The sequence below is a fragment of the Corvus moneduloides genome, chromosome 32 (assembly GCF_009650955.1).
Source record: "Corvus moneduloides isolate bCorMon1 chromosome 32, bCorMon1.pri, whole genome shotgun sequence".
Taxonomy (NCBI): domain Eukaryota; kingdom Metazoa; phylum Chordata; class Aves; order Passeriformes; family Corvidae; genus Corvus; species Corvus moneduloides.
In genome coordinates, this window is record NC_045507.1 from 151079 (window position 1) to 174738 (window position 23660).

The window sequence follows — 23660 nt, forward strand, 5'->3', positions numbered from 1 at the left end:
TTCAGTCAGTTTACCACTTCCATAATAACCTTGTTCAGTTCACTTAGGAAGAGGAGTCTCTCTTGCTCATGCTGTGGAGACATCTCCACAAGAAATTCTCTCATGGCTCCAGTATCACAGCGAGACAGCCGCCCATGTTGGTTCTCTGCTTGCATGTGAGAGACCCTTCCCCCGACTTGCAGCTTTTCCCACAACTGCTTTCGAGGGTCCACTCTTGAGCTACTGGGGTACCATTTTTTAAGGTTGAACTGTTCAGGAACAAAAGTTCTCTTCACCCATCTCTGGGAGCATTTCATCTCTAAGAACAGAGGCCCTCCCCCCGTCCCTGGGAGCAAAGAGTCCTCATCATCTTCATCTCTAAGACTGTCTCTGGGAGCATCTCTAGGAACTGAGGTCTTCTCCTTCCGACTGGAGCAAGAGTCCTCATCACTTCCATCTCTCCCTGTTCAAACTTCTCATCAAATTACAGCTGCTTCAGCATCTGCTTATTCCAGCACAGGTGCTTTTGCTCACAAGTACAGTTTGAACGCTCCACTCCCCATGCTTTCATGAAATTACAATGGGTACTCTGATATATCATAGTCTGTCACCACCATAGCTTAACAACAGAATTTCAGCTTTAAGCACCTCCTCTTTCTCCTCCCTCAGGGTTTCAGCTCTTCCTTCTTTACTGACTTTGGTGTCTCTATGGTGTTTTCTTCACGTGCCTTCACCTTCCCTCTTCCTCTGACTTGGGAGAAGATTGATGTCTGCAGGTTTCATCTGTTCTGGAGAATCTTACAGCACTAAAAAAGGGTTAATCTCGCCCAGCCCCACAGCTGGAATTTGCTCATCGCTGTTGGTGACATGATCTTTGCCAGGCAGGGCAGCCTCAGATGAATCTTTGGCCGCAGTGGAGGCGGGGGGGAGCCGGGCTGTGCTGCCTGCAGGTAGCAGGGCTATGGGGAGGGGCCACAGATGGAACAGGGCCACGCCACGGCCGACTCGGCCTGGCCCCGCTGGGCCACCTGCAGGCCCCCCCGTTACCTGTGCAAAAGCCGGAAGACAAGAGAGCTCTCCTGGGCTCTGTTCGTTCTTAAATGTGGATCCCAGAGGCGTGTCAAGGTTCTTAAGTGGCTTAAAAAGTTGCCAGTATTCAACCTAGCCAGCTGATTTGTTCTGTCGGGTCACAGAGGAAGCTGTAAGCACCTCTTTGCAAGAGAGTCACTCCCGTGGCTGACGGAGCCTTCTTTACTAAAAACCAAACTATGCTGAACCATGACATCCCCGTTCCCTGCTCCTGCCTTTTCCCTGGATAAAACTGGGAGAGCTTCGGGACCGTCTCCGCGTTCGCCTCCGCGCCCTCCGGCAGCGCAGCAGCAATAAACGCTCCCTTCTCAGAACGCCCTTCTCGCCTCTTGGCTACCGACGGTACCGCCGAGCTCGCCCGTGCGCCGGGGGGCACCGGGACCCGCGGAGCCGGGCAGGGATGGTACGAAATGGCGCCCAACGTGGATGGCCTCGGACCGTCCCCGAGAGCGTCTCCAGTACTTCCTGGATTTAAGTTGCATTTGAGCAGCCACAGCCCCAAAGAAACCTCCGAGTTCTATCAGGGGCTCGGCGGGGGAGACCAACAACCTTCTGGGGAAAGAGAAGGCTGGTCTAAAGTCGGTGGACCACCCTCAAGACTTTTATTTGACCCTCTAAGATTGTAGATACAAAAATGCTGCTAGCAAGGATTTTCTTGCTATTTTCTAAGCCCGTGAGAGACTTTTCTCTCTCACAGAAGAGGTAGCAGGGAATGTAAACAACCAAACACCTGCAGCCTTGAAAAGTCTTGTTTATGGCACAGTAGAAAATATTTTGACAATGGATGTTTTAGGACTTTAGCCAATCACCCCAAGGGGTGGCTGATCCTTTGTCCAATTAGACTATGAAGAAAAAAGTCTATAAAAGAGTTTGTAAAATAATTCAATAAATCAATCTTGCTGCACAATTCCTGCCTGCTGGATCATCTCTCCTCCTCCTCCTCCCTATGGCTGCAGGACATGGTGATAGACCCTAGGGCCCAGGCAGGCGGTAATACTAAGGTAATATGGGTCACTTTTGTATCCTTTTCTGTTCATTTCCTTTTATCTTGAGGATTGGGAAGAGAGGGAGATGGGGGCAGAGTTTTCTCATCTCCTGCGGGAAGCCTTTCTCCCAGTTCTAAGAGTCCTTGTTCGTGAGAATTTTCGTTATACCAGGGAAGGTTTAAAGCATTTTATTCAGTGGTTGTTTAAGCAGTGGTTAATTGAGGATTTAAAACGCTTTGTGCAACGGTTATTTATGTCGGGAAGAGGGTATTTGCTTTACAAGCTAGCAAAAGCTGTTGATAGTCTTGTGAAACGGTTGGGAAATGTTAACCCCAGTTTAAAAAACCCTTCACCGCTTCCCTCTCCCTGCATCCCTGTTCCCTCTGCCCCGCTTCAAGGGAAACCGGGAGATGGATTCTGCCAGAGTGCACAGGTCCGCTATCATCTGCCTGCTCTCTCCCGATCTCCTTTGTTCCCTGCCCACAGTGGTGGGGGCCAGGCCACCCCGGGTTCTACCCCAAACCCCTTCCCTGTACCCATTTCCCCATTTTCTTCCACTTTAACTTTGCTCCAAGGTCGCAGTGGCAGCAGAGTCAGACCCACAATCCCAGCTGCTACCTTTATTTTTAACTCAAACAAAACAGCGAGCACCACGTGGAAGCCCCGGCAGCACTGGTGGGCTTTTCACCCGCACGCAGCCCCTCTTCCATCCCTGGCCCCCCACGCCTCGATACGTGTTGCGTCGGGCCCTTCTCCCTCCACCAGGACTCCCTTCCCAGCTGCAGACCCTGCCTCTCCCCGCTGTATCCCTGGGCCCTCCATCGGCGCTCCTGCCCGTGAAAACCAACCCACCTCGCATTCCCACGAGGCCGAGACCGAGAGTGGGGGTGGTGGCAGCCGGGGAGACTCCGGGATGCTCCGGGACAGCGGCACCTCCGTGTGTGCTGCCCTGGTCTCCTTCCCTTCGCTGCCCAGCCCCAGTGAGGCTGTGGCTGTGGAGCGCAAGGTGCTGCGAGAGCTGCTGCACGAACGCAGCGCCCGCACCCGCTTCGTGAGGGGAGATTGCGAAGCGTTCACACCCGCCTGCTCCAGGCCCTGCGCCGGACCGGCCGCTCCCGCTGGGCTCAGCCTGCCCCTGAGCTGGCTTTGAGCCCCAGTAGCCCCAGTAGCCCCAGCAGAAGCCATGAGTGAAGCGGCAGTGACCCCCCCAGCACAGCCCGTGGGGCCGCCCCGGCGCCACGACCCCGGTGGGTTCCTACCGCGGCTTGAGAAGCCCCGAGCCAGAGCCGGAGAGTGGCGCCGGCACCGAGCTCAGGAAGAGCTCCAGATTCGCTGCCCGAGAACGCCCTAGAACTAAACTCCGACAGCGGCTACAGCCCCGGGCCGGACCTTTGAAATGAGCCCCGAGGAGCTGCAGCTGCAGCGAAAAGCAGCATTCTGGGACTCCCTAGAAAGCCTGAGACAGCCTGGCGACCCTCGAGACACAGGGGACCTCGTGCCTTTCGAGCACAGACTGAAGAAGCTGCGGCAGCTGTGGCAGCTCACACGGGGCGCAAGCTCGGCCGCTCTCCTCCCCCGTCGCCGCTGCCGCCGAGCCCGCCCGTGACCCGCTGCCGGCCCCTGCCTGGCTGGCCCCACTCGCCGAGGCGGGGCACGCCCAAGCCAGCCACGCTGCTAGCCCGGGACCGAAGCTTGCCCCGGCTCGCCCTGGCCGCCCACGTGGCGCGGGAGTGGAAGGGAAGTTTGTTGTCGTTCTCAGCCCAGTGGACTTGGCTTCCCCCGCTGTGGCAGCGGGCTGGGGCCGGCTCCTGGGAACACCTTCTGCCCCAGCTGCCCCCGCTCGCCCTGCCGGCTCCTTCACCGTCGCGGAGCCGCGCCCTTTCCCCCCGGCAGCTGCTCCGCGAGTGCCCTGAGGCTGCCAAGTCGCAGTTGCTGCCTCTCTGCTCCCCCAGCCGCGAGAACCCCGCCCGCATGGTGCCTTTCACCTCAGCCCCAGCTCGGCCGCTGGAAATTCCGCCCCCGTGCTGCACGAGAAGCAGAACAAGAGGGGGGTAGCAGGGGCCAGGCTGTAGGACTCAGACTGTTCCCAAAGAGCTGCGAGAACACCCTAAGGGAAGCAGAGGACCTGACCAGCTGGCAGGTGCAGCTGGAGCACGCAGAACAGCAGCCAAAGAAACAGAACGGCGACTTCTCCCATTCTGATGCAGAGGGTAAGGATCAAAAGAGTGGAGTGAAGAAGCCAAAGGCCACAGATGATACCTGGAAACTGCCAGAGAAAAGCAAGCCCTGCACCAGCCCAGCAAACACCGTTCCTGTGGACACAACGCCAACCAAGATGAACAGGGCGCAGTCAAAAGACCAGAGCACCACTGCTTGGAAACGGAGACGACACAAAACAGCACCGACGTCCACCACAGAAACAGAGACGCCGTCCCGTCACCTGAACCGCAAACACGACTTCGAACGGATAAGTCACGACACCCCTGGTGTGTCCCCAGATCCTGCCCCATTCTGCTGCTTTCCCAGCAGTTAATGCTCCCTTACCACCACCCCTCTCCCTTTCCCACAGCCGCACTCCCCAATGCTCCTATCGAGATGTTCTCTGTGAACGTGCACCCCTCTCTTTATTCCCTAACCGCGCGTTCCCATGCCTGTGTTTAGTTACACCATTCCCCTTTCCCCAGACCTTTAAGTAAAAGAGGGGGGAAGGGAAAGGCCCCCCCCGCTCCTTTGAAATTGCAAAATTTTAACTTTGAAACTCCAAGAGAAGCAACTGCCAGAGCCCGTGCCCGCATTCACCACCAGGATGCCCAGCACCCAACATCCATCGCCCCACTGCCCTCGGGATGCTCCTGGTGCCACCAGCAGTGAATGCTTGGACTGTGCCGCAGCCCAAAGAGAACTGTGCTGCTCCAACCTCACCACCCCCCGAGAGCACCCATTCCAGCACCCAGAGAGAAAATCCTCTGAAAGATTTGAGGACTATTGGGATATCGGGTTGTGGGTACTTGTGGTTATTTTGTTGTTTGTGTGTGTTTGGTTGTTTGGGATGTTGGGTTTTGGGATCCCTGGGAGAGGCCTTTTTGTTTGATGCAGAAAGGAGGAGCTGTGGTGGCCGGTGAACGTGCATGACAAGGGACAGAGATTTCTCGGTCAGACGAGTCCTATTGCCACAGGAGTCACTTTGTGCTGGGGTGGCCTGTGGATACAAATATTGCTGCCAGCAAGAATTTCTCTCGCTTCTTTCCAGTCCCGTGAGAGACTTTTCTCTCTCACGGAAGATATCAGCAGAGTTCTTTAAGCTATAAACACCTTGCAGAGCTTTGTTCATGGTACAGTAGGAAAATATTTTGGCAATGGATGTTTTAGGATTTTAGCCGATCACCCCAAGGGGTGGCTGATCCTTTGTCCAATTAGACTATGAAGAAAAAAGTCTATAAAAGAGTTTGTAAAATAATTAAATAAAAAATCTTGCTGCACAATGCCTGCCTGCCGGATCTCTCTTCTCCTCCCTACCACTGCGGGACACCGTGGCAGTGGCCAAGGGGGCTTCTCCCGGGATGCTCGTTCTGTTCTCTTAACCTGTCCCAGTTTGGGTTCCCCGGTTGCCCTTGGCCTCTCCCCCTCGTCCCTCCCCAGAGTTCCCCGCTGGTCCCGGATAAAACTGGGAGAGCTTCGGGACCGTGTCCGCGTTCGCCTCCGCGCCCTCCGGCAGCGCAGCAGCAATAAACGCTCCCTTCTCAGAACGCCCTTCTCGCCTGTTGGCTACCGACGGTACCGCCGAGCTCGCCCGTGCGCCGGGGAGCACCGGGACCCGCGGAGCCGGGCAGGGCCGGAGCTGCCGGGGGAACGCGGCTCCTCCGGTGCCACGGCCGGGACTCCCCAGCGCCGCCTCCCCAGCCCCAAAGGCGGGGCACACGCGTGTGCAAATGAGCCCGAGCCCAGGGGCAGCGAGGGGCTCGCGAGGGGGTCAGGGAGGCGAGCGTGCAAGAGAGGGGAGGAGGGGGCACACGGGCGTGTCAGGGCGGGGTGGGTGTGCAAGAGACGCGTGGGAGAGGGGTCCGTGGGTGGGAGACGGGCCGTGGGGGCACATGAGGTACAAGAGCTCTGTGAGTGTGCAAGAGGAGGGTGAGTGAGGCGTGTAAGGGGTGAGGGGTGTGAGTGTGCGATGGGTGTGCAAGAGCTGTGTGAGGACAGGGAGGGGTGTGAGTGTGCGATGGGTGTGCAAGAGCTGTGTGAGCAGTGTGAGGGGTGTGAGTGTGCAGTGGGTGTGCAAGAGCTGTGTGAGCAGTGTGAGGGGTGTGAGTGTGCAGTGGGTGTGCAAGAGCTGTGTGAGCAGTGTGAGGGGTGTGAGTGTGCGATGGGTGTGCAAGAGCTGTGTGAGCAGTGTGGGGGCGGTGGCTGTGCAAGGGGTGTGAGTGTGCAAGGGGCTGGGAATGTGTGGGGCGTGCGAGGGGGGAGAGCCACGGGACAGGTGTGCAAGGGGTGTGTAAGGGGTGTGCAAGGGGTGTGTAAGGGGTGTGTAAGGGGTGTGTAAAGACTGTAAGGGGTACGTAAGGGGTGTGCAAGGGGTATGCAAGGGGTGTGTCAGGGGAAGCGTAAAGGGTGTGTAAGGGGTGTGTAAGGGGTGTGTAAGGGGTGTGTAAGGGGTGTGAAGAGGGATGTGACAAGGGTGTGTGAAGGGCTGTGCAAGAGGTGTGTAAAGGGGCACGTAAAAGGCGTGTAAATTGTGTGCAAATGGGTGCGTAAAGGGGCATATGAAGGGTGTATGGAAGTGTGTAAGGGATGTGTAAGGGGCGTGTAAGGGATGTGTAAAGGTGCATAAAGGTGTGTAAAGGTGTGTAAGGGGTGTGTGAAGACTGTGTAAGGGGGTGTAAAGAGTGTGAAAGGGTGTGTAAGAGGTGTGTAAGGGCTGTGTAATGGGTGTGTAAAGGCTGTGCAAGGGCTGTGTAAGAGGTGTGTAAGAGGTGTGTACGGGTGTGTAAGGGGGTGTGTAAGGGCTGTGTACGGGCTGTGTAATGGGTGTGTAATGGGGGTGTAAGGGCTGTGTAAGAGGTGTGTAAGGGGTGTGTAAAGGCTGTGCAAGGGCTGTGTAAGAGGTGTGTAAGGGCTTTGTAAGGGGTGTGTAAGGTGCGTGTAACAGCTGTGTAAAGGCTGTGTAAGGGGTGTGTAAGGGCTGTGTAAGGGGTGTAAGGGCTGTGTAAAGGATGTGTAAGGGCTGTGCAAGGGGTGTGTAAGGAGTGTGTAAACGGTGTGTAAGGGCTGTGTAAGGGCTGTACAACCCCCCCCCCCAGCAGCCGCAGCCGCTCCCAATTTCTCTATTTTATGTTAAAATCATTTTCCATGAAAATACAAAAATATCCAGGCAGGGGAGGGGGAGAGGGGCACCCCCAGGACCCCCCCGGGCACAGGGCCAGGGCCGGGTCCCCCCCAAGGTGGTCAGTGCGGGGGGGACACGGGGGACAGTGTGTGACGGGGGACAGTGTGTGACAGGCTCAGATCGGCACCGGGGGCACGATGGGGGGGGGGAGGGGGTTCTGTGCCAGGTTTTGGGGGGCCCAGGTTACCCCACTCCCCCAAAAAAGCCCCTGGGGGGACACCCCCGTCCCTCTCCCTGGGGGGGCATTAGTGTCATGGGGGGCACCAGGGCACCCCCATCGTGGGGGCTGGGGGGGTCCGGGAGTGCCCATTTTGGGGGTGGTCCCTGGTTGAGAGGGGGTCCTAAAAATGGGGAGGGGCACCCACTTTTTGGGGGGCCCAGGTCCCCTGGGGGGGCACCCAAACCCTCTGGGGGCCCCAGATGTAGTGGGGGTCCCACGGGGAGAACAACTGACTGGGAGGTGTGGAGTTTGGGGGGCACCCAGGTCCCTTGGGGGGCAGGGTGTGGTGGGGGTCCCAGGCTGAGGGGGGCACCTGATTTGGGTGGGGCTGGAATTGGGGGGCACCCAGGGCCATGGGGGGCAGGTGATTTGGGGGGGGGGCCCAGAGCTGGGGAGGGAACCCAGGTCCACCGGGGGGTCCTGAGGGAAGGGGGAATAATGGGGGGGCTCCCCAGGGGGGTCTGAGGGCACTTTGGGGGTCCCCCCACCTCCAGCAGATTTTGGGGGGGGGGGGGGGTGTCCAGCTTTTGGGGGGTTCCCCAATCATGGGGGGCCCCGCCCAGGGGGATCGTTGCAAGGGGTCCCCCAGCGCCAGGGGGTCCCCGCTCCTGGGGGGGTCCCCAATCCCGGGGGGCTCTAACAACGCCCCACCTTGGCGTCCCCGATGGCCCCCCAGACGTCGAAGACGAACTCGTCGGGGAAGGCGAAGTCCCCGAGCTGCGAGTCCAGCGCCTCGGCCAGGGCGTCGGGGTCCCGCGCGTCCCGGCCCAGCTCCACCATCGTGGCGGCTGCGGGGACACGGGGACAGCGCGGTCAGGGCACGGGGGGTCAGGGGATACGGGGGGGGGGTCAGGGGACACGGGGGGGTCAGGGGACACGGGGGGGGTCAGGGGACACGGGGGGGGTCAGGGGACACGGGGGGATCAGGGACACGGGGGGATCAGGGACACGGGGGGATCAGGGGACAAGGGGGGATCAGGGACACGGGGGGAATCAGGGGACACGGGGGGGGTCAGGGGACACGGGGACAGCGCGGTCAGGGGACACGGGGGAATCAGGGGACACGGGGGGGTCAGGGACACGGGGGGGGTCAGGGGACACGGGGGGGGTCAGGGACACGGGGGGGTCAGGGGACACGGGGGGGGTCAGGGGACACGGGGGGGGGTCAGGGACACGGGGGGAATCAGGGGACACGGGGGGGGTCAGGGACACGGGGGGGTCAGGGGACACGGGGACAGCGCGGTCAGGGCACGGGGGGGTCAGGGACACGGGGGGGTCAGGGGACACGGGGGGGGTCAGGGGACAAGGGGGGATCAGGGACACGGGGGGGATCAGGGGACACGGGGGGGATCAGGGGACACGGGGGGGATCAGGGGACACGGGGGGGGTCAGGGACACGGGGGGAATCAGGGGACACGGGGGGGATCAGGGACACGGGGGGGATCAGGGACACGGGGGGATCAGGGGACACGGGGGGGATCAGGGGACACGGGGGGGATCAGGGACACGGGGGGATCAGGGACACGGGGGGATCAGGGGACACGGGGGGGATCAGGGACACGGGGGGGATCAGGGGATACGGGGGGGATCAGGGACACGGGGGGGATCAGGGACCCGGGGGGAATCAGGGACATGGGGGGGGGTCAGGGACACGGGGGGGATCAGGGGACACGGGGGGATCAGGGACACGGGGGGGATCAGGGGACACGGGGGGATCAGGGACACGGGGGGGGTCAGGGACACGGGGGGGATCAGGGGACACGGGGGGATCAGGGGACACGGGGACAGCGCAATCACAGATATGGGGGGATCAGGGGACATGAAAGGACAAAAGGGGACATGGGGTCATCAGGGAGTCAGGGGACATCAGGGGACACGGGGGGGGTCAGGGGACATCAGGGGACAGCAGGGTCAGGGGACATGAAAGGACAAAAAGGGACATGGGGACATCAGGGGGTCGGGGGGGTCAGGGGCATGGGGACAGCGCAGTCACAGATACGGGGACATCAGGGGGTCAGGGGACACAAGGGGACACGGAGGGGTCAGGGGACGGGGGGAACATGGGACAGTGCAGTCAGGGGGTCCCAGGGTCCTGTTGGTGGGTTTGGGGGGGTCCTAGAGAGTTTGGGGGGGTCCCCGTGGGTTTGGGGGGCATCCCAGGGGGCTCCCCCAATTCGCTGTCCTGGATGTCCATGTAACTCCAGCAGAACCTGGGAACTTTTGGGGGACTGGGGGTGTTTGGGGAGGTGCTGGGGGGGTTTGGGGGCATCAGGAGAAGTTGGGGAGATCGGGGGGGGGGGGGGATTTGGGTGGGTTCCAGGGGTTGCAGGGGTTTGGGGAGGGTCCTGGGGGGGGTTTGGGGATGCCCACGTAACTCTCCAGCAGAACCGGGGGGGTTGGGGCAGTTTGGGGGGGTTCTGGGGTGGTCCCAGGGAGTTTGGGGGGGTTTCGGGGGTCCCGGGGGTCTCACCCAGCTCGCTGTCCCGGATGCCCATGTAACTCTCCAGCAGATCGTCCACCTTGGCCACCGCTCGCTCCTCGAAGGCTGAGGGCTGGGGGGGGGGGGCGGGGCAGTCACAGCGGTGCCGGGGGGGTTTTGGGGGGTCCCCGAGGGTGCCCCCGTTGTCCCCGCCCGGGGGGGGTCCCGTACCTGCTCCTGGACGGTGGCGGGGCCCTTGGAGCGCAGCCGCAGCGTCCCCCGGCCCGAGCCCGCCTGGGGGGGCCCCCCCCGGCCGCCCCCCGAGCGGGGCCCGATCATGTCTGGGGGACACGGGGGGGTCACTCGGGGGTCACTCCGACCCTTCCCCCCGGGCTCTGGGGTCACCCAGGGGGCTCCCAGTGCTCCCAGTGCAGGATGGGGGATCCCAAAGCACAGGAGTCCCCCCCAAAGCCACAGGAGGCGCTGAGGCTGTGGGGGCCCCCCAGTGCTCCCAGTGTCCCTCCAGGGCCCTCCCAGTGCCCCCATTCCCCTCCAACGGCACCCCCAGTGCTCCCAGTGTCCCTCCAGGGCCCCCCCAGTGCCCTCCCAGTGCCCCCATTCCCCTCCAACGGCACCCCCAGTGCTCCCAGTGTCCCTCCAGGGCCCTCCCAGTGCCCCCATTCCCCTCCAACGGCACCTCCAGTGCTCCCAGTGTCCCTCCAGGGCCCTCCCAGTGCCCCCATTCCCCTCCAACGGCACCCCCAGTGCTCCCAGTGTCCCTCCAGGGCCCTCCCAGTGCCCACCCAGTGCCCCCATTCCCCTCCAACAGCACCCCCAGTGCTCCCAGTGGCCTCTTAGGACCATCCCAGTATTCCCAGTGCTCTCCCAGTGCCTCCCCAGTTCCCCCTCAGTGCTCCCAGTGTCACCCACCAGTGCCCTCCTGGTGTCGCCCAGTGCTCCCAATGCCATCTCTGTGTTCCCACTGCTCCCAGTGCCCCCCAGTGCTCTCCGTGCCACCTACCAGTGCCCTTCTGGTGCCCACCCAGTGCTCCCAGTTTCCCCCCAGTCCTCCCCCCCGTGTCCCTGAGCTCCCCCTAGTGCCATCCCAGTCTCCCCCAGTGCCCTCCCAATGCCCTCCCAGTCCCTCCCAGTGCCATCCCAGTTCCCCCAATGCCCTCCCACTCCCTCCCAGTGCCCTCCCAATCTCCCCCAATGCCCTCCAAATGCCCTCCCAGTCCCCCCCAGTGCCCTCCCAGTTCCCTCCCAGTGCCCTCCCAATCTCCCCCAATGCCCACCCAGTGCCCTCCCAGTCCCCCTAGTATCCTCCCAGACCCCCCAGTGCCCTCCCAGTCCCCCCAGTATCCTCCCAGATGCCCCAGCACCCTCTCAGTCCCTCCCAGTGCTCTCCATGTCCCCCCAGTGCCCTCCCAGTCCCTCCCAATCTCCCCCAGCACCCTCTCAGTCCCTCCCAGTGCCCTCCCAGTCTCCCCAGTGCCCTCCCAGTGCCCTCCCAGTCCCCCCAGTGCCCTCCCTGCCCCCGGGCAGTGGGCGGTGCCCACCGAAGGCGCGCCGGGGCTCGGTGAGGCGCAGGGCGAAGGTGTGCCCGCGGGGCAGCTCCTGCAGCAGCCGGGCCACCTCGAAGTGGCGCGCGCCCACCAGGCTGCGGCCATCGATGGCCTCGATCATGTCCCCGACGCCGATGAGCGGGATGCGCGCGATGACCGAGCCCTCGCGGATGCGCTGCGGGGACGCCGTGTCACAGGGGGCCATCTGGGGGCCGCCTGGGGCCACTTGCGGCCAGCTGGGGCCACCTGGGTCACTTGGGACCACCTGCGGCCACCTGGGTCACTGGGGGCCACCTGGGTCACTGGGGGCCACCTGGGGCCACCTGCGGCCACCTGGGTCACTGGGGGCCACCTGGGTCACTGGGGGCCACCTGGGGCCACCTGGGACCACCTGCAGCCACCTGGGTCACTTGGGGCCACCTGGGTTACTTGGGACCACCTGCAGCCACCTGAGTCACTTGGGGCTTCCTGGGGTAAACTGGGGCCATCTGCAGCCACCTGGGGCCACCTGGGTCACTTGGAGCCAGCTGGGTTACTTGGGACCACCTGCAGCCACCTGGGTTACCTGGGGCTTCCTGGGCTAAACTGGGGCCATCTGGGGCCACCTGCGGTCACCAGGGGAGCCTGGGGCCACCTGGGGCCATCTGGGTCACTTGGGGCTTCCTGGGGTAAACTGGGGCCATCTGGGGTCAGTTAGGGCCATCTGAGGGTGCTGGGGTGGCCTGAGTCCACTTGGGGGTCCTGGGGCCATCTGGCACCACCTCAGTCACCTGGGGTCACTTGGGGCTATCTAAGGCCACCTGGACCACCTGGGAGGCCCAGGATCATCTGGGTCACCTGGGGCACCTTGGGGCCACCTGGTGGGCCCGGAGCCACCTGGGGTCACCTGAGTCCACTTGGGGGTTCTGGGGCCACCTGAGTCACCTGGGGCTACCTGGGGTGAGTTGGGGCTATCTGCAGCCACCTGGGACTACCTGGGGCCACCCCCATGGTGACCCAGGAACCATCTGAGGTGGCCCTGTGCCCCCACAGCAGCTCAGGAACCACCCAGATGTGCCCTCAGGTGTCCCCAGATGTGTGTCCCCACACCAGGGCGCCGCCTGCCCCTCTGCCACCACCCCCTGCATGCCCAGGTGTGCCCCCAGGTGTGCCCCCAGGTGTCCCCCAGCCCCTGGGCAGCTCCAGCCCCTCTGCCCAGTGCCCCCAGCCCCGCCATGCCCCGCTGTCCCCGGCGGTGGCACCTTGATGAAGGCGTAGCCGGCGCCGTTGTCGGTGATGGTCAGCCCCAGCGCCTCCTCGGACTTGAGCACCTGCACGTCCTTGCGCCGGCCCTTGGTGTGGGCGAAGATGAAATCCTCGAGGCCGATCTGCCCCCCCAGCAGCTTCTCCATGTCCACCTTGGGCGTGTTGAGCGTGCAGAACATCACCTGGGGGGCACACGGCAGGGGACACTGGCCATCGGGGGCCAGCCGTGGCCATCGGGGCTCCTGGGGCACGGGGGGCATGGCAGGGCCAGGGGACACCTGGGAGGGAATGAGGGGGACCAAGGAGGGGAGGGACAGGGGACACCTGGGGGCATCGGGGTGGGGAAGGCAAAGAACACCTGGGGGGCACAGGGGGGGACAGAGGGGAAAGGGGACACCTGGGGGGGCACCAGAAAGGGCGAAAGCGGGGCTGGAGACACCTGGGGGTACCGGGGACACTGTGGGGGGACACTGGAGGGGCAGTGGGGGGACACAGGGGGAGCACCGGAGCAGGGCTTCAACCATGGGGCACAAGGGGGGCACCTGGGGGGGCACCAGGGCAGGGGGGCACCTGTGGGGCATGGGGGACACAAAGGGACACCAGGGAGGGCTGGGAACACCCCCACAGGGACACGGGGCAGGGTGTGGGGGGAAGGAGGAGTTTGGGGACACCTGGGAGACTTGGAGGGGGTCACATGAGGGATGCCCTGCCTGGGGACACCCAGGACACACCTGGGGACAGGTGGGGACCCCGCAGGGGACACCTGGGACTCTCCCAAGGGACACACGGGATCCTTTTCACTGGGGACACCAGGACCCGCCGTGGGACACGAGAGACTCCTTGAGATCCCCTCACCCCAATTCCCACAGCCCCCCCCCAGTCACCCACGCTGGGGTGTCCCCAGTGTCCCCCCAAACCCTCCAGGTCCCCGTCCTTGAGCCCCCCCACGGTGCCCAGCCCCCAGCGGGGACCCTAAATCCCTCCAGGTGTCCATTCCACAGCCACCCCTGACCTCAGGCCACCCCAAACCCCTCCGAGTCCTGTCCCTGAGCCCTCCGCAACCCCCAGCACCCAAAGGGGACCCCAAACTCGCACCCCTGAACCCCCCTCCCGGCCCTCTCCAGCACCGACAGGTGCCCCCAAACCCCTCCGGGTGCCCCTTCCTCAGTCCCCCCCCAAACTGCCCCCGGTCCTGTCCCTGAGCCCCCCACAGCCCCCAGCGCCCAGGGGGAACCCCAAACCCCCACCCCTGAGCGCCGCGGCCCCCCCAGGGCCGCCCCCCGAGCCAGGGGTGCCCCCAGCCCCCCACCTCAGCCGGGGGGATGCCGAAGGCCTCCCCGATTTTGCCGTAGAGCTCGCGGACATTGCTGAAGCCCTCGACGCGGCCCGTGGGGCTGCCGTGGGCGAGCTGCGTGTGGAACACGAGCCGCGGCCGCAGCGCGGGGGGGGGCGGCCCCCCCGCCGCCCCCCCCGGGGCCCCCCCGGGCTCCCCCGGGGCCCCCCCGCGCCCCCCCGCGCCCTCCTCGTTCTCCACCAGCGGCGGCGGCTTCTTGCGGCGGCCCAGGCCCAGCGGCATGGGGGGGTCTGGGGGGGCTCTGGGAGGGCTTAGGGGGGTCTGGGGGGGTCGCACGGGGGTGGCAGCGGAGTTTCGGAGGGTGGGGGGCTCGCTGCCCCCGCCCCGAGGAGGGGGGTCCCGCGCTGCTTCGGTGGGGGCTGGAAGGAGAGAGGGGAAACTGAGGCACGGGGGGGCGATGGGACGAGGCCGCCCCGGTGCCGGGGTTCCCCGAGTCCCCCAGCCCACAGAGGGGGTCGGGCCCGGCAGACACCAGAGCCCCCCCCAGGGAACAGCGACCCCGCCACGACCGTCCAGGGGCCCGGGTCACCGTCCCCGTCCCGCGGCCCCCCCGGGTTCCGGCCCCGCTCGACTTCACCGAGCCCGTCCTGGCCCTTCTGTTCCCCCTCGGACCCGCGGTACCCCCAGACCCCCCTTTGGTCCCCGCCCTCCGCCCGTTCCGACCGAGCCCCAGTCCCACCCCGAGCCCTCCACGGTCGCGGCCCCACCCCCGGTACCTGCAAGCCGGTCCCGGCCGCCCCCACCCCTGTTCCCCCACCCAGTCCCAGCCGCTCGAGCTCCCTCCCGGTCTCGGGTCGCCGGCCCGGGCACCCCCATTGCCCCCCGGTACCGGAGCCCCCTCAGGCCCCCCCGGGCCCCCTCACCGTCCGGACCCTGCGCCGGGCGCTGCTGCCGGAGCGGCACTTCCGGGAGGGCGGGGCCAGGCTCGTCGGGACCAATCAGCGCCACCGCCCCGCCGCGTCCGGACCAATCAGCGCCGCCGCCCCGCCCCGCCGGCCAATGGGAGGCGAGAGGGGGCAGGAAAGGGCTTGACCGCCTTCCCCCTCTGCCGCGGGCAATGGGCGCGCCCGGCCTCGCGCCCCCGCGCAGCCAATCAGGAGCCAGGACGGCGCGTGCCGGGAGGGGGGCGGGGCCAGGAGGGCAAAGGACCGGGGGGGGGGCACAGACCCCATTTGGGGGGGCGGGGGGGGGGACATCCCAATGGGGCACAGACCCCATTTGGCGGGGGGGGGACATCCCAGTGGGGCACAGACCCCATTTGGGGGGGGGGGGACACATCCCAACGGGGCACAGACCCCATTTGGGGGGGGGGGGGGACACATCCCAACGGGGCACAGACTCCATTTGGGGGGGGAACACATCCCAGTGGGGCACAGACCCCATTTGGGGGGGGGACATCCCAGTGGGGCACAGACCCCATTTGGGGGGGGAACACATCCCAGTGGGGCACAGACCCCATTTGGGGGGGGAACACATCCCAGTGGGGGCACAGACCCCATTGGAGGGGAGGGGCGGGGGGGACACATCCCAGTGGGGGCACAGACCCCATTTGGGGGGGGGGACGGGGGGGACACATCCCAGTGGGGGCACAGACCCCATTTGGGGGGGGACACATCCCAGTGGGGGCACAGACCCCATTTGGGGGGGAGGGGCAGCTACGGACGCGGGGGGGTCATTGGGGAGGGACCCAGAGCCCTGGGAGGGGGAAACAAACCCCAAACCCCATTTGGGGAGGGGGCAGGAAGAGACCCCCGGCACGGTTCGGAGCCCACGGCGGGGCAGAGGCTCCGGGCCATTCACCGGGGAAGAGTTCTGGTCCCTCGGGGGGGGGCAACAAACCCAATTTAGGGAGGGGGGCCGAGCACAGACCCCTCGGGGGGCTTCACAGCACCGGGGGGGCTCCAGACCACTTAGAGGGGGCAACAGACCCCCACTGTGGGGCACAAAGCGCATTTGGGGAAGGGGCAGCAGGAACAGAGCCCTGGGGGGTTCACTGGGGAGGGATTCAGACCCCTTGGGGGGGCAACAATCCCGATCTGGGGGCACAGAGCCCCGGAGGGGACAACAGGCCCCCGTTTTGGGGGTTCCCAGACTGTGGGGGCCACTGTGTGGTACCTGGGGGGGCAGAAGAGCCTCTCTCTGTGCCCCCTTACCCCTGAGCCCCCCCAATCCCAGCCTCTCACCCCCCAGTGCCCCCCAGCAGCACCCGCCAATCCCAGTCCCCCCCAGTGACCCCCAACCGGCCCCCCCAGAACCCCCCCGTGCCCCCCCCGAACAGACAGAGCGGGCCAGGTTTCAGCGCTTTATCGCGGCCCCAAGGGACCCTTTTTCGGGCGGTTCGACCCCAAAAACGCGAGGGCCCCGCCCCGCCTTCCCCCGAGCCGCCCGCGGCCCCCCCACCCCCCCCCTCCCGGGGGGTCCCCCCTGGCCTGGGGGGGCTGGGAGGGAACAGGACACCCCACGACCCCCCCCCCACCAGATGAGGGCGAGACACCCCGGGGACCCCCAGCACTGAGAGGGGACCCCAAAAGGGGGGACAGAGAGAGCTCGGGATCCCCAGAGTGGGGGGCACATGGGGACTCCCAAATCGGGGGGGCAGCAGGGACACAGTGACCCCCCCACCACAGCCGTGAGATGGGGGGCAAGGACACCTGGGGACCCCCAGAGCACAGATGGGGGGAGGGGACCCCCAGAGCAGAGATGGGGGGGGACAAGGACACCTGAAGACCCCAAAACCCCCAAAATGGGGGGGTCGGGTCAGACACCCAGGGACTCCCAGAGCTCCAAGCTGGTGGGGGACAAGGACACCCAGGGACCCTCAAAGCCACAAGAGGGGGGGACAAGGACCCCCCCCAAGCCCCTGACCACCAATGTGGGGTCAGGGGAACAAAGGCACCCCAAGACCACCCAAAGCACAGAAATGGGGTGACAGGGACACCCCAAGACCCTCAGACCCCTAAAGCCACCCTGGGACCCCCAGATCCCCAATGGGGGGGCACAAAGCCACCTCGGGACCCCCCAAAGACACAGGGCAAAGGTCACCCGGACCTCCACGATGGAGGGGACACCTTGGGGCCCCCAAACCCCTTGGACGGTGGGGGCAAGGCCACTTCAGGACCCACAAGGTGGGGGGTGGGGGGGACCCCCACGAGCCCTCCAAGCTCTGAGGTCGGGGGATAAGGACACCCCAAGACCCTCAGCCCCCCAAGGTGGAGGTGGGGGGTGAGGACACCAAGACCCTCCCCAAGCCTGGAGGTGTTTGAGGAGGCACCGCAGGCACCCCTCAACCCCTGGGGTGTCCCCCCGAGTCCAAACCCCCCCCCGCCCCCAGGCGAGGTTTGTGGGGCGCAGGGGGCACTAGAGGGGCAGGATCTGCTCCAGGAGGGTCTTGGAGGCCGGGGGGATCCTGTCGGGGAACTTGACCTCGAACTCGATGACGAGGTCCCCGCGCTGGTCGGGGGAGCGGGGGTAGGGCAGCCCCTCCCCCGGGATGCGCCGCTTCACCCCCGGCTTCAGCACGTCCTGGAAAACCATCGGGATGGTGCGGCCGTCCAGCGTGGGGACGGTCACCGTGCAGCCACACAGGGCCTGGCAGGGGGCATGGGGGGGACACGTCACCACCGAGCTGAGGGGGGACCCCCAGCACGGCCCCACTACTGTGGGGTCCCCTCATCGCCGAGAGCGACCACCCAGAGCGACCCCCCAGCCACCCATTGTGTCCTGCCACCACCCATCGTGTCCCACTGCCCAAACTGACCCACCTCTGATGTCCCCATCTGGGGTCCCCACCAAGACCAGCCCACCCCCGTGTCCTCAGCCGGATCAACCCACCCCTGGTGTCCCCACCAAGACTGACCCACTCTTGTGTCCCCCTCAGGACCAACCCCCAGCCCTGACGTCCCCACCACCAACCCACTCCCAACATCTCCACCAAACCAGCCCAGCCCCAGTGTCCCCCCAAGACCAGCCCAGTCCCGATGTCCCCACCGCCAACAAGGCCAACCCACCGCCAACATCCCCCTCACCACCGATCCACCCCGATGTCACCACCAAGACCAACCCACCCCTGTGTCCCCATCAACACCAAGACGGCCCCGCTGTCCCACCAAAACCAACCCCCCCAAGTGTCCCCACCCGACATCCCCACCTGACTCCGTCCCCAACACCACCCAGACCAGCCCCCACAATGTCCCCACTGCCACCAACCCAAACCCGACGTCCCCAGCACCACCAAGACCAACCCAAGACCAGCCCTGATGTCCCCACCTGATGTCCCCACCACGACCAAGGCCAACACATCTCTGCTGCCCCCACCTGACATCCCCTAAAAACCACCCTGGCCCCAATGTCCCCACCAAGACCGACCCACCCCCATGTCCACCCTGCCGCCAACTCAACCCCAGTGTCCCCACTGAGACCAACCCAGCCCCAAGGTCTCCACCACCAACCTCCAATGGCCCCACCACCACCAACCCAACCCCAGTGTCCCCACTGAGACTGACCCAGGTCAACATCCCCATCTGATGTCCCCACCTGACATCCCCCCAAGACCAACCCACCCCCCACGTCCCCACCTGACGTCCCCCCTGAGGCTCCCCCCTCATCGCGGCGTCCCTCCGCGCACCTCGCGGAGGCTGATCTTGGCCGGGTACACGATGTCCGAGCCCTCCCGGCGGAACACGTCGTGGGGCTTGTCCTTGAGCACGAACACGACGTCGGCGGGGATGTTGTTGGGGGTCTGGTCGCCCTCCTTGGGGAAGGTGATCTTGGTGCCCTCCTTCCAGCCCCGCTTCACCTCGATGGTCAGGATCTTGTCCTCGTTCCGCACCGTCTTCCCGTCGGGGCCGAGGCGCTTGTGGGAGATCTTCATCTTCTTGGTGCAGCCGCTGTAGATCTCCTCCAGCGACACCCGCAGGTCGTAGAGCACGGGGGGGTCCTGCTTGCGGCCGTCGGGCCCCCGCCCCCGCGGAAAGCTGACGCTGCCGAAGCCCCCGACGTGGAAGGTGCTGAAGGTGTCGTCACCGTCCTCGTCGTCGCCGTTGCGCTGCACGAAGAAGGTGTCGAAGGGGTTGCGGCCGTCGAAGAACTCGGCGAACATGGCGTGGGGGTCGCCGCGGAACGTGTAGGTGAAGGTGGGGCCATTGGAGCCCCCCGGGCCGGGGGTCGGGGCTCCCCCTTTCAGCCCTGGGAAGGGGGGGGAAGGTGCCCATCAGCCCCCCCGGGCTGCCAGAGGGTGCGGGGTGAGCCGCGGGCAGGGCGTGGGGCAGGCGAGGGCGTGGGGAACCGGTTCTGCCCGTGGCGCCGACGCCGCTGACGGCCCCGGACGGGCCCCAACAGGCCCAGCCGGCTCCAGCGGCCCCCCCGGCACACGCCGGCGCCCTCCCGGCCCCCCCGGGCTCCCGGCCTGGCGCCGGCCACCCCCAGCCTGGCCCCACGGGCCGCCCACACTGAACCCCCCCTGCCCCCTGCCCCTACCTGTCCCTGCTCCCCAGCCCCTCTCTGTACCCCACCTGCCTCCGCCCCGCCCCCACCCTTCTGCCTGCGCCCCCAACCCCCAATCCTGGCCGCCTTCACCCGCCCCTGGCCCGTCTTCACCCCCTGCCCCCATCACTTGTGTCGCCCAAGACCCCCACCCCCTTTACTCTTGCCCCCAATCTCCCCTTTAGACCCCCACCCTGATCCCCCACCTGCGCCCCCAGACCCACAACCCCCCTTATACCGCACCCCCAGACTCCCACCCTACCCTCACCCTGCCCGTGTCCCCCCCAGCCCCTGACCCCAGCCACTGCCCCTCCCCGCCGGTCCCAGACCCGCACCCCGACCCCCACTTGCTCCCCCCTGACTCTCCCTTCCCGTGTCCCCCCAGCCCCCCACCCCTGACACCGTCCCACCCCCTCCTGCCCCCCCCCACGCCCCCCAGCCCCCTCCCCACTCCCGGCCCCCCCGTGCCGCCGCTCACCCTCCTCCCCGTACTTGTCGAAGATCTCCCGTTTTTTGGGGTCGCTGAGCACGTCGTAGGCCTCGGCCACCTCCTTGAAGCGCTGCTCGGCGCCCGGGGACCGGTCCTTGTCGGGGTGGCAGCGCAGCGCCTGCCGCCGGTACGCGCGGCGGATGTCGGCGGGGGAGGCCCCCCGGGACAGCCCCAGCGTGCGGTAATAGTCCTTCCCCATGGCCGCCCCGAGAGCTCTGGGACCCGGCACGGGCAGGCACCGCGGGACGGGCACGGCGAGGGAGCGGAGAGGGGCGGGGGGGGGCGGGGAGGGACCGGGGAGGGACCGGGGAGGGACCGGGGATGGACCGGGAGAGGGGTGGACCCGGGGAGGGACAGGGGATGGAGCGAGGGATGAGGATGGGTCGGGGATGGATCGGGGAGGGACCGGGGAGGGATCGGGGAGGGATCGCGGATGGACCGGGGAGGGATCGGGGAGGGATCGGGGTGTGCCGGGGGGATGGATCGGGGATGGATCGGGGAGGGATCGGGGAAGGATCGGGGATGGATCGGGGGATGGATCGGGGATGGATCGGGGAAGGATCGGGGATGGATCGGGGGATGGATCGGGGAGGGACCGGGGATGGATCGGGGAAGGATCGGGGAGGGACCGGGGATGGACCGGGGAGGGACCGGGGAAGGATCGGGGATGGATCGGGGGATGGATCGGGGATGGATCGGAGATGGACCGGGGAGGGACCGGGGATGGATCGGGGAAGGATCGGGGAGGGACCGGGGATGGACCGGGGAGGGACCGGGGATGGATCGGGGAGGGACCGGGGATGGACCGGGGAGGGACCGGGGATGGACCGGGGAGGGACCGAGGATGGATCGGGGAGGGACCGGGGATGGACCGGGGAGGGACCGAGGATGGATCGGGGAGGGACCGGGGATGGACCGGGGATGGATCGGGGAGGGACCGGGGATGGACCGGGGATGGACCGGGGAGGGACCGGGGATGGACCGAGGATGGACCGGGGGATGGATCGGGGGATGGATCGGGGATGGACCGGGGAGGGACCGGGGATGGATCGGGGATGGACCGGGAATGGATCGGGGATGGACCGGGGATGGATCGGGGAGGGACCGGGGATGGACCGGGGAGGGACCGGGGAAGGATCGGGGATGGATCGGGGATGGATCGGGGGATGGATCGGGGGATGGATCGGGGATGGACCGGAGAGGGACCGGGGATGGATCGGGGATGGACCGGGAATGGATCGGGGATGGACCGGGGATGGATCGGGGACGGACCGGGGATGGATCGGGGAAGGATCGGGGATGGACCGGGGATGGACCGGGGATGGACCGGGGAGAGACCGAGGAAGGATCGGGGATGGATCGGGGATGGATCGGGGGATGGATCGGGGAAGGATCGGGGATGGACCGGGGAGGGACCGGGGATGGACCGGGGAGGGACCGAGGAAGGATCGGGGATGGATCGGGGATGGATCGGGGGATGGATCGGGGAAGGATCGGGGATGGACCGGGGAGGGACCGGGGAGGGACCGGGGAGGGACCGGGGATGGATCGGGGAGGGACCGGGGAGGGACCGGGGATGGACCGGGGAGGGACCGGGGAAGGATCGGGGATGGATCGGGGAGGGACCGGGGATGGACCGGGGAGGGACCGGGGAGGGACCGGGGATGGATCGGGGATGGATCGGGGATGGATCGGGGAAGGATCGGGGAGGGACCGGGGATGGATCGGGGAGGGACCGGGGAGGGATCGGGGAAGGATCGGGGAGGGACCGGGGATGGATCGGGGATGGACCGGGGATGGATCGGAGATGGATCGGGGAAGGATCGGGGAGGGACCGGGGATGGATCGGGGAAGGATCGGGGATGGACCGGGGAGGGACCGGGGAGGGGGCGGACCAGAGGAGGGACCAGGAAAGGACCGGGGGGACGAGGACGGATCGGGAGAGGGACCGTGGATAGATCGGCGGAGGAACCGAGAGAGGGACCGGGGAAGGACCCGGGCAGGGAGCGGCGGAGGGAGCCGGAGAGAGATCGGGAAGGAGGGAGGGAGAAGGGACGAGGAGGGACCGGGGAGGGAAACGGGATCGGGAACGGGGATGGGAACGGGGATGGACTGAGGGAGGGACCGGGACGGGAACGGGGAGGGACCGGGAGACGCATCGGGGGGAAGGAGCGGCCCGAGGCTTCCCGGGGGCTGTCCCTGTCACCTCCAATGACAGCTTGGCCCTGTCACCCACAGCCGCTGTCACCCCCAGGGACAGCCGGACCCTGTCACCCATCGTGACCCCCTGTCCCTGTCACCCACAGGGATCCCCTGTCACTTCCACCCACTGTGCCAGCCGTGCCCCCGCAGCCGCTGTCACCCCCACCAACAGCCTGTCCTGCCACGCGATGCCCCATCCCTGTGCTGACAGCCCACATCCCGTCGTCACGGCGAGTGTCACCCCGGCGCCAGTCCGTCCCTGTCACTGCAGGCTGTCACCGCCGTGACGCCACCCGGAGCCCGTGCCCCACCCCCAAAAACGTCCCCGTGGGAGCGCTCGGTTCAGGTGACACCCGCGGCAGGAGCCAGCAGGGTGACAGGACCCCTGGGGAGCTCGGGGACAGAGGGCACGGGGACAGGGAGGGCACAGGAACATGGGGCACAGGGACTGGGGAACGTGGGAACAGGGAGGACACGGGGACACGGGCATTGGAGACCCGGGGACAGGTGGCCAAGGGGACATGGGGACACGGGGAGGGACAGGCCCCTCCACCCCACCATCCGCATGACCAGAGGTCCCCATGGCCCCCCCACGTGTCACTGCGTTCCCATGTCCCCTGTGCCCCAAAGTGTCCCCAGGCCCCGGCACATCCCCCTGGGCTCCGGAGGGTCCCCATGGGTGCCTAAGCGCCAACCTACCCCGCCCCCATCTGTGCCCCAGCACGTTCCCAGTGTCCCCAGCAGCCCCAGTGCCCTCCCCCACCCCCCAAGACCCTCCGGCCTGTCATGACAGCCCCAGCCCCCATCACACCCCAGCCGCCCATGACCCCCAAGCCCCCATCATCCCCCCTGTGACTCCCCCAGCCCTCCGTGGACACACAGGTCCCCCATGGCCCCCAGGACCGTGTGACCCCTCCATTCCCCACGGACTCCCAGCCCCCGCGAGAGCCTTCAGCCCCCAAATAGCCCTCAGCCCCCCGAGAGCCCTCAGCCCCCCTCACCCCCCCGCTGCTGTGCCCCCACAGCCCCCGGGGCCACCCCGTCCTCTTTGGGGCCACCCCGTCCTCTTTGGGGACACCCCGTCCTCTTTGGGGCCACCCCGTCCTCTTTGGGGCCACCCCGCCCTCTTTGTCCCCCACCCCCCGCTCCCGGGGCTTCCCCCGCCCACCGCCCGCCCCTGCCGCGATCCCATTGGCTGCTCTGCCCGTCACTCCACGCTGCAGCCCCGCCCCTACCGCTGGCCTATTGGC

The 23660-nt window shown here is 66.2% G+C and overlaps 2 protein-coding genes across 4 annotated transcripts; both read right to left on the minus strand.

Annotated features, from left to right (window-relative positions):
• Positions 1 to 7388: 7388 nt before the first annotated feature.
• On the minus strand, positions 7389 to 15196 carry GIPC1 (GIPC PDZ domain containing family member 1). 2 transcript variants are annotated; one of them, XM_032094627.1, is made up of 7 exons: positions 15101 to 15196; positions 14193 to 14596; positions 12880 to 13065; positions 11633 to 11813; positions 10305 to 10414; positions 10125 to 10206; positions 7389 to 8442 (listed from the first exon to the last, which is right to left on the minus strand). In XM_032094627.1, exons 2-7 carry the CDS (start codon positions 14457 to 14459, stop codon positions 8291 to 8293), a joined length of 978 nt encoding a protein of 325 aa, XP_031950518.1. In that variant the 5' UTR covers positions 14460 to 14596; positions 15101 to 15196; the 3' UTR covers positions 7389 to 8290. The 2 variants fall into 2 exon arrangements, with proteins under 2 accessions (XP_031950518.1, XP_031950519.1); XM_032094628.1 differs by lacking the exon at positions 15101 to 15196 and adding an exon at positions 13615 to 13683 and having other exon boundaries at positions 14193 to 14264.
• A 1717-nt stretch (positions 15197 to 16913) lies between these two features.
• Positions 16914 to 20494, minus strand: DNAJB1 (DnaJ heat shock protein family (Hsp40) member B1). Of its 2 annotated transcripts, none has more exons than XM_032094660.1 (3): positions 20197 to 20494; positions 18862 to 19421; positions 16914 to 17825 (listed from the first exon to the last, which is right to left on the minus strand). In XM_032094660.1, exons 1-3 carry the CDS (start codon positions 20405 to 20407, stop codon positions 17595 to 17597), a joined length of 1002 nt encoding a protein of 333 aa, XP_031950551.1. In that variant the 5' UTR covers positions 20408 to 20494; the 3' UTR covers positions 16914 to 17594. The 2 variants fall into 2 exon arrangements, with proteins under 2 accessions (XP_031950551.1, XP_031950552.1); XM_032094661.1 differs by having other exon boundaries at positions 20211 to 20492.
• Positions 20495 to 23660: the final 3166 nt, after the last annotated feature.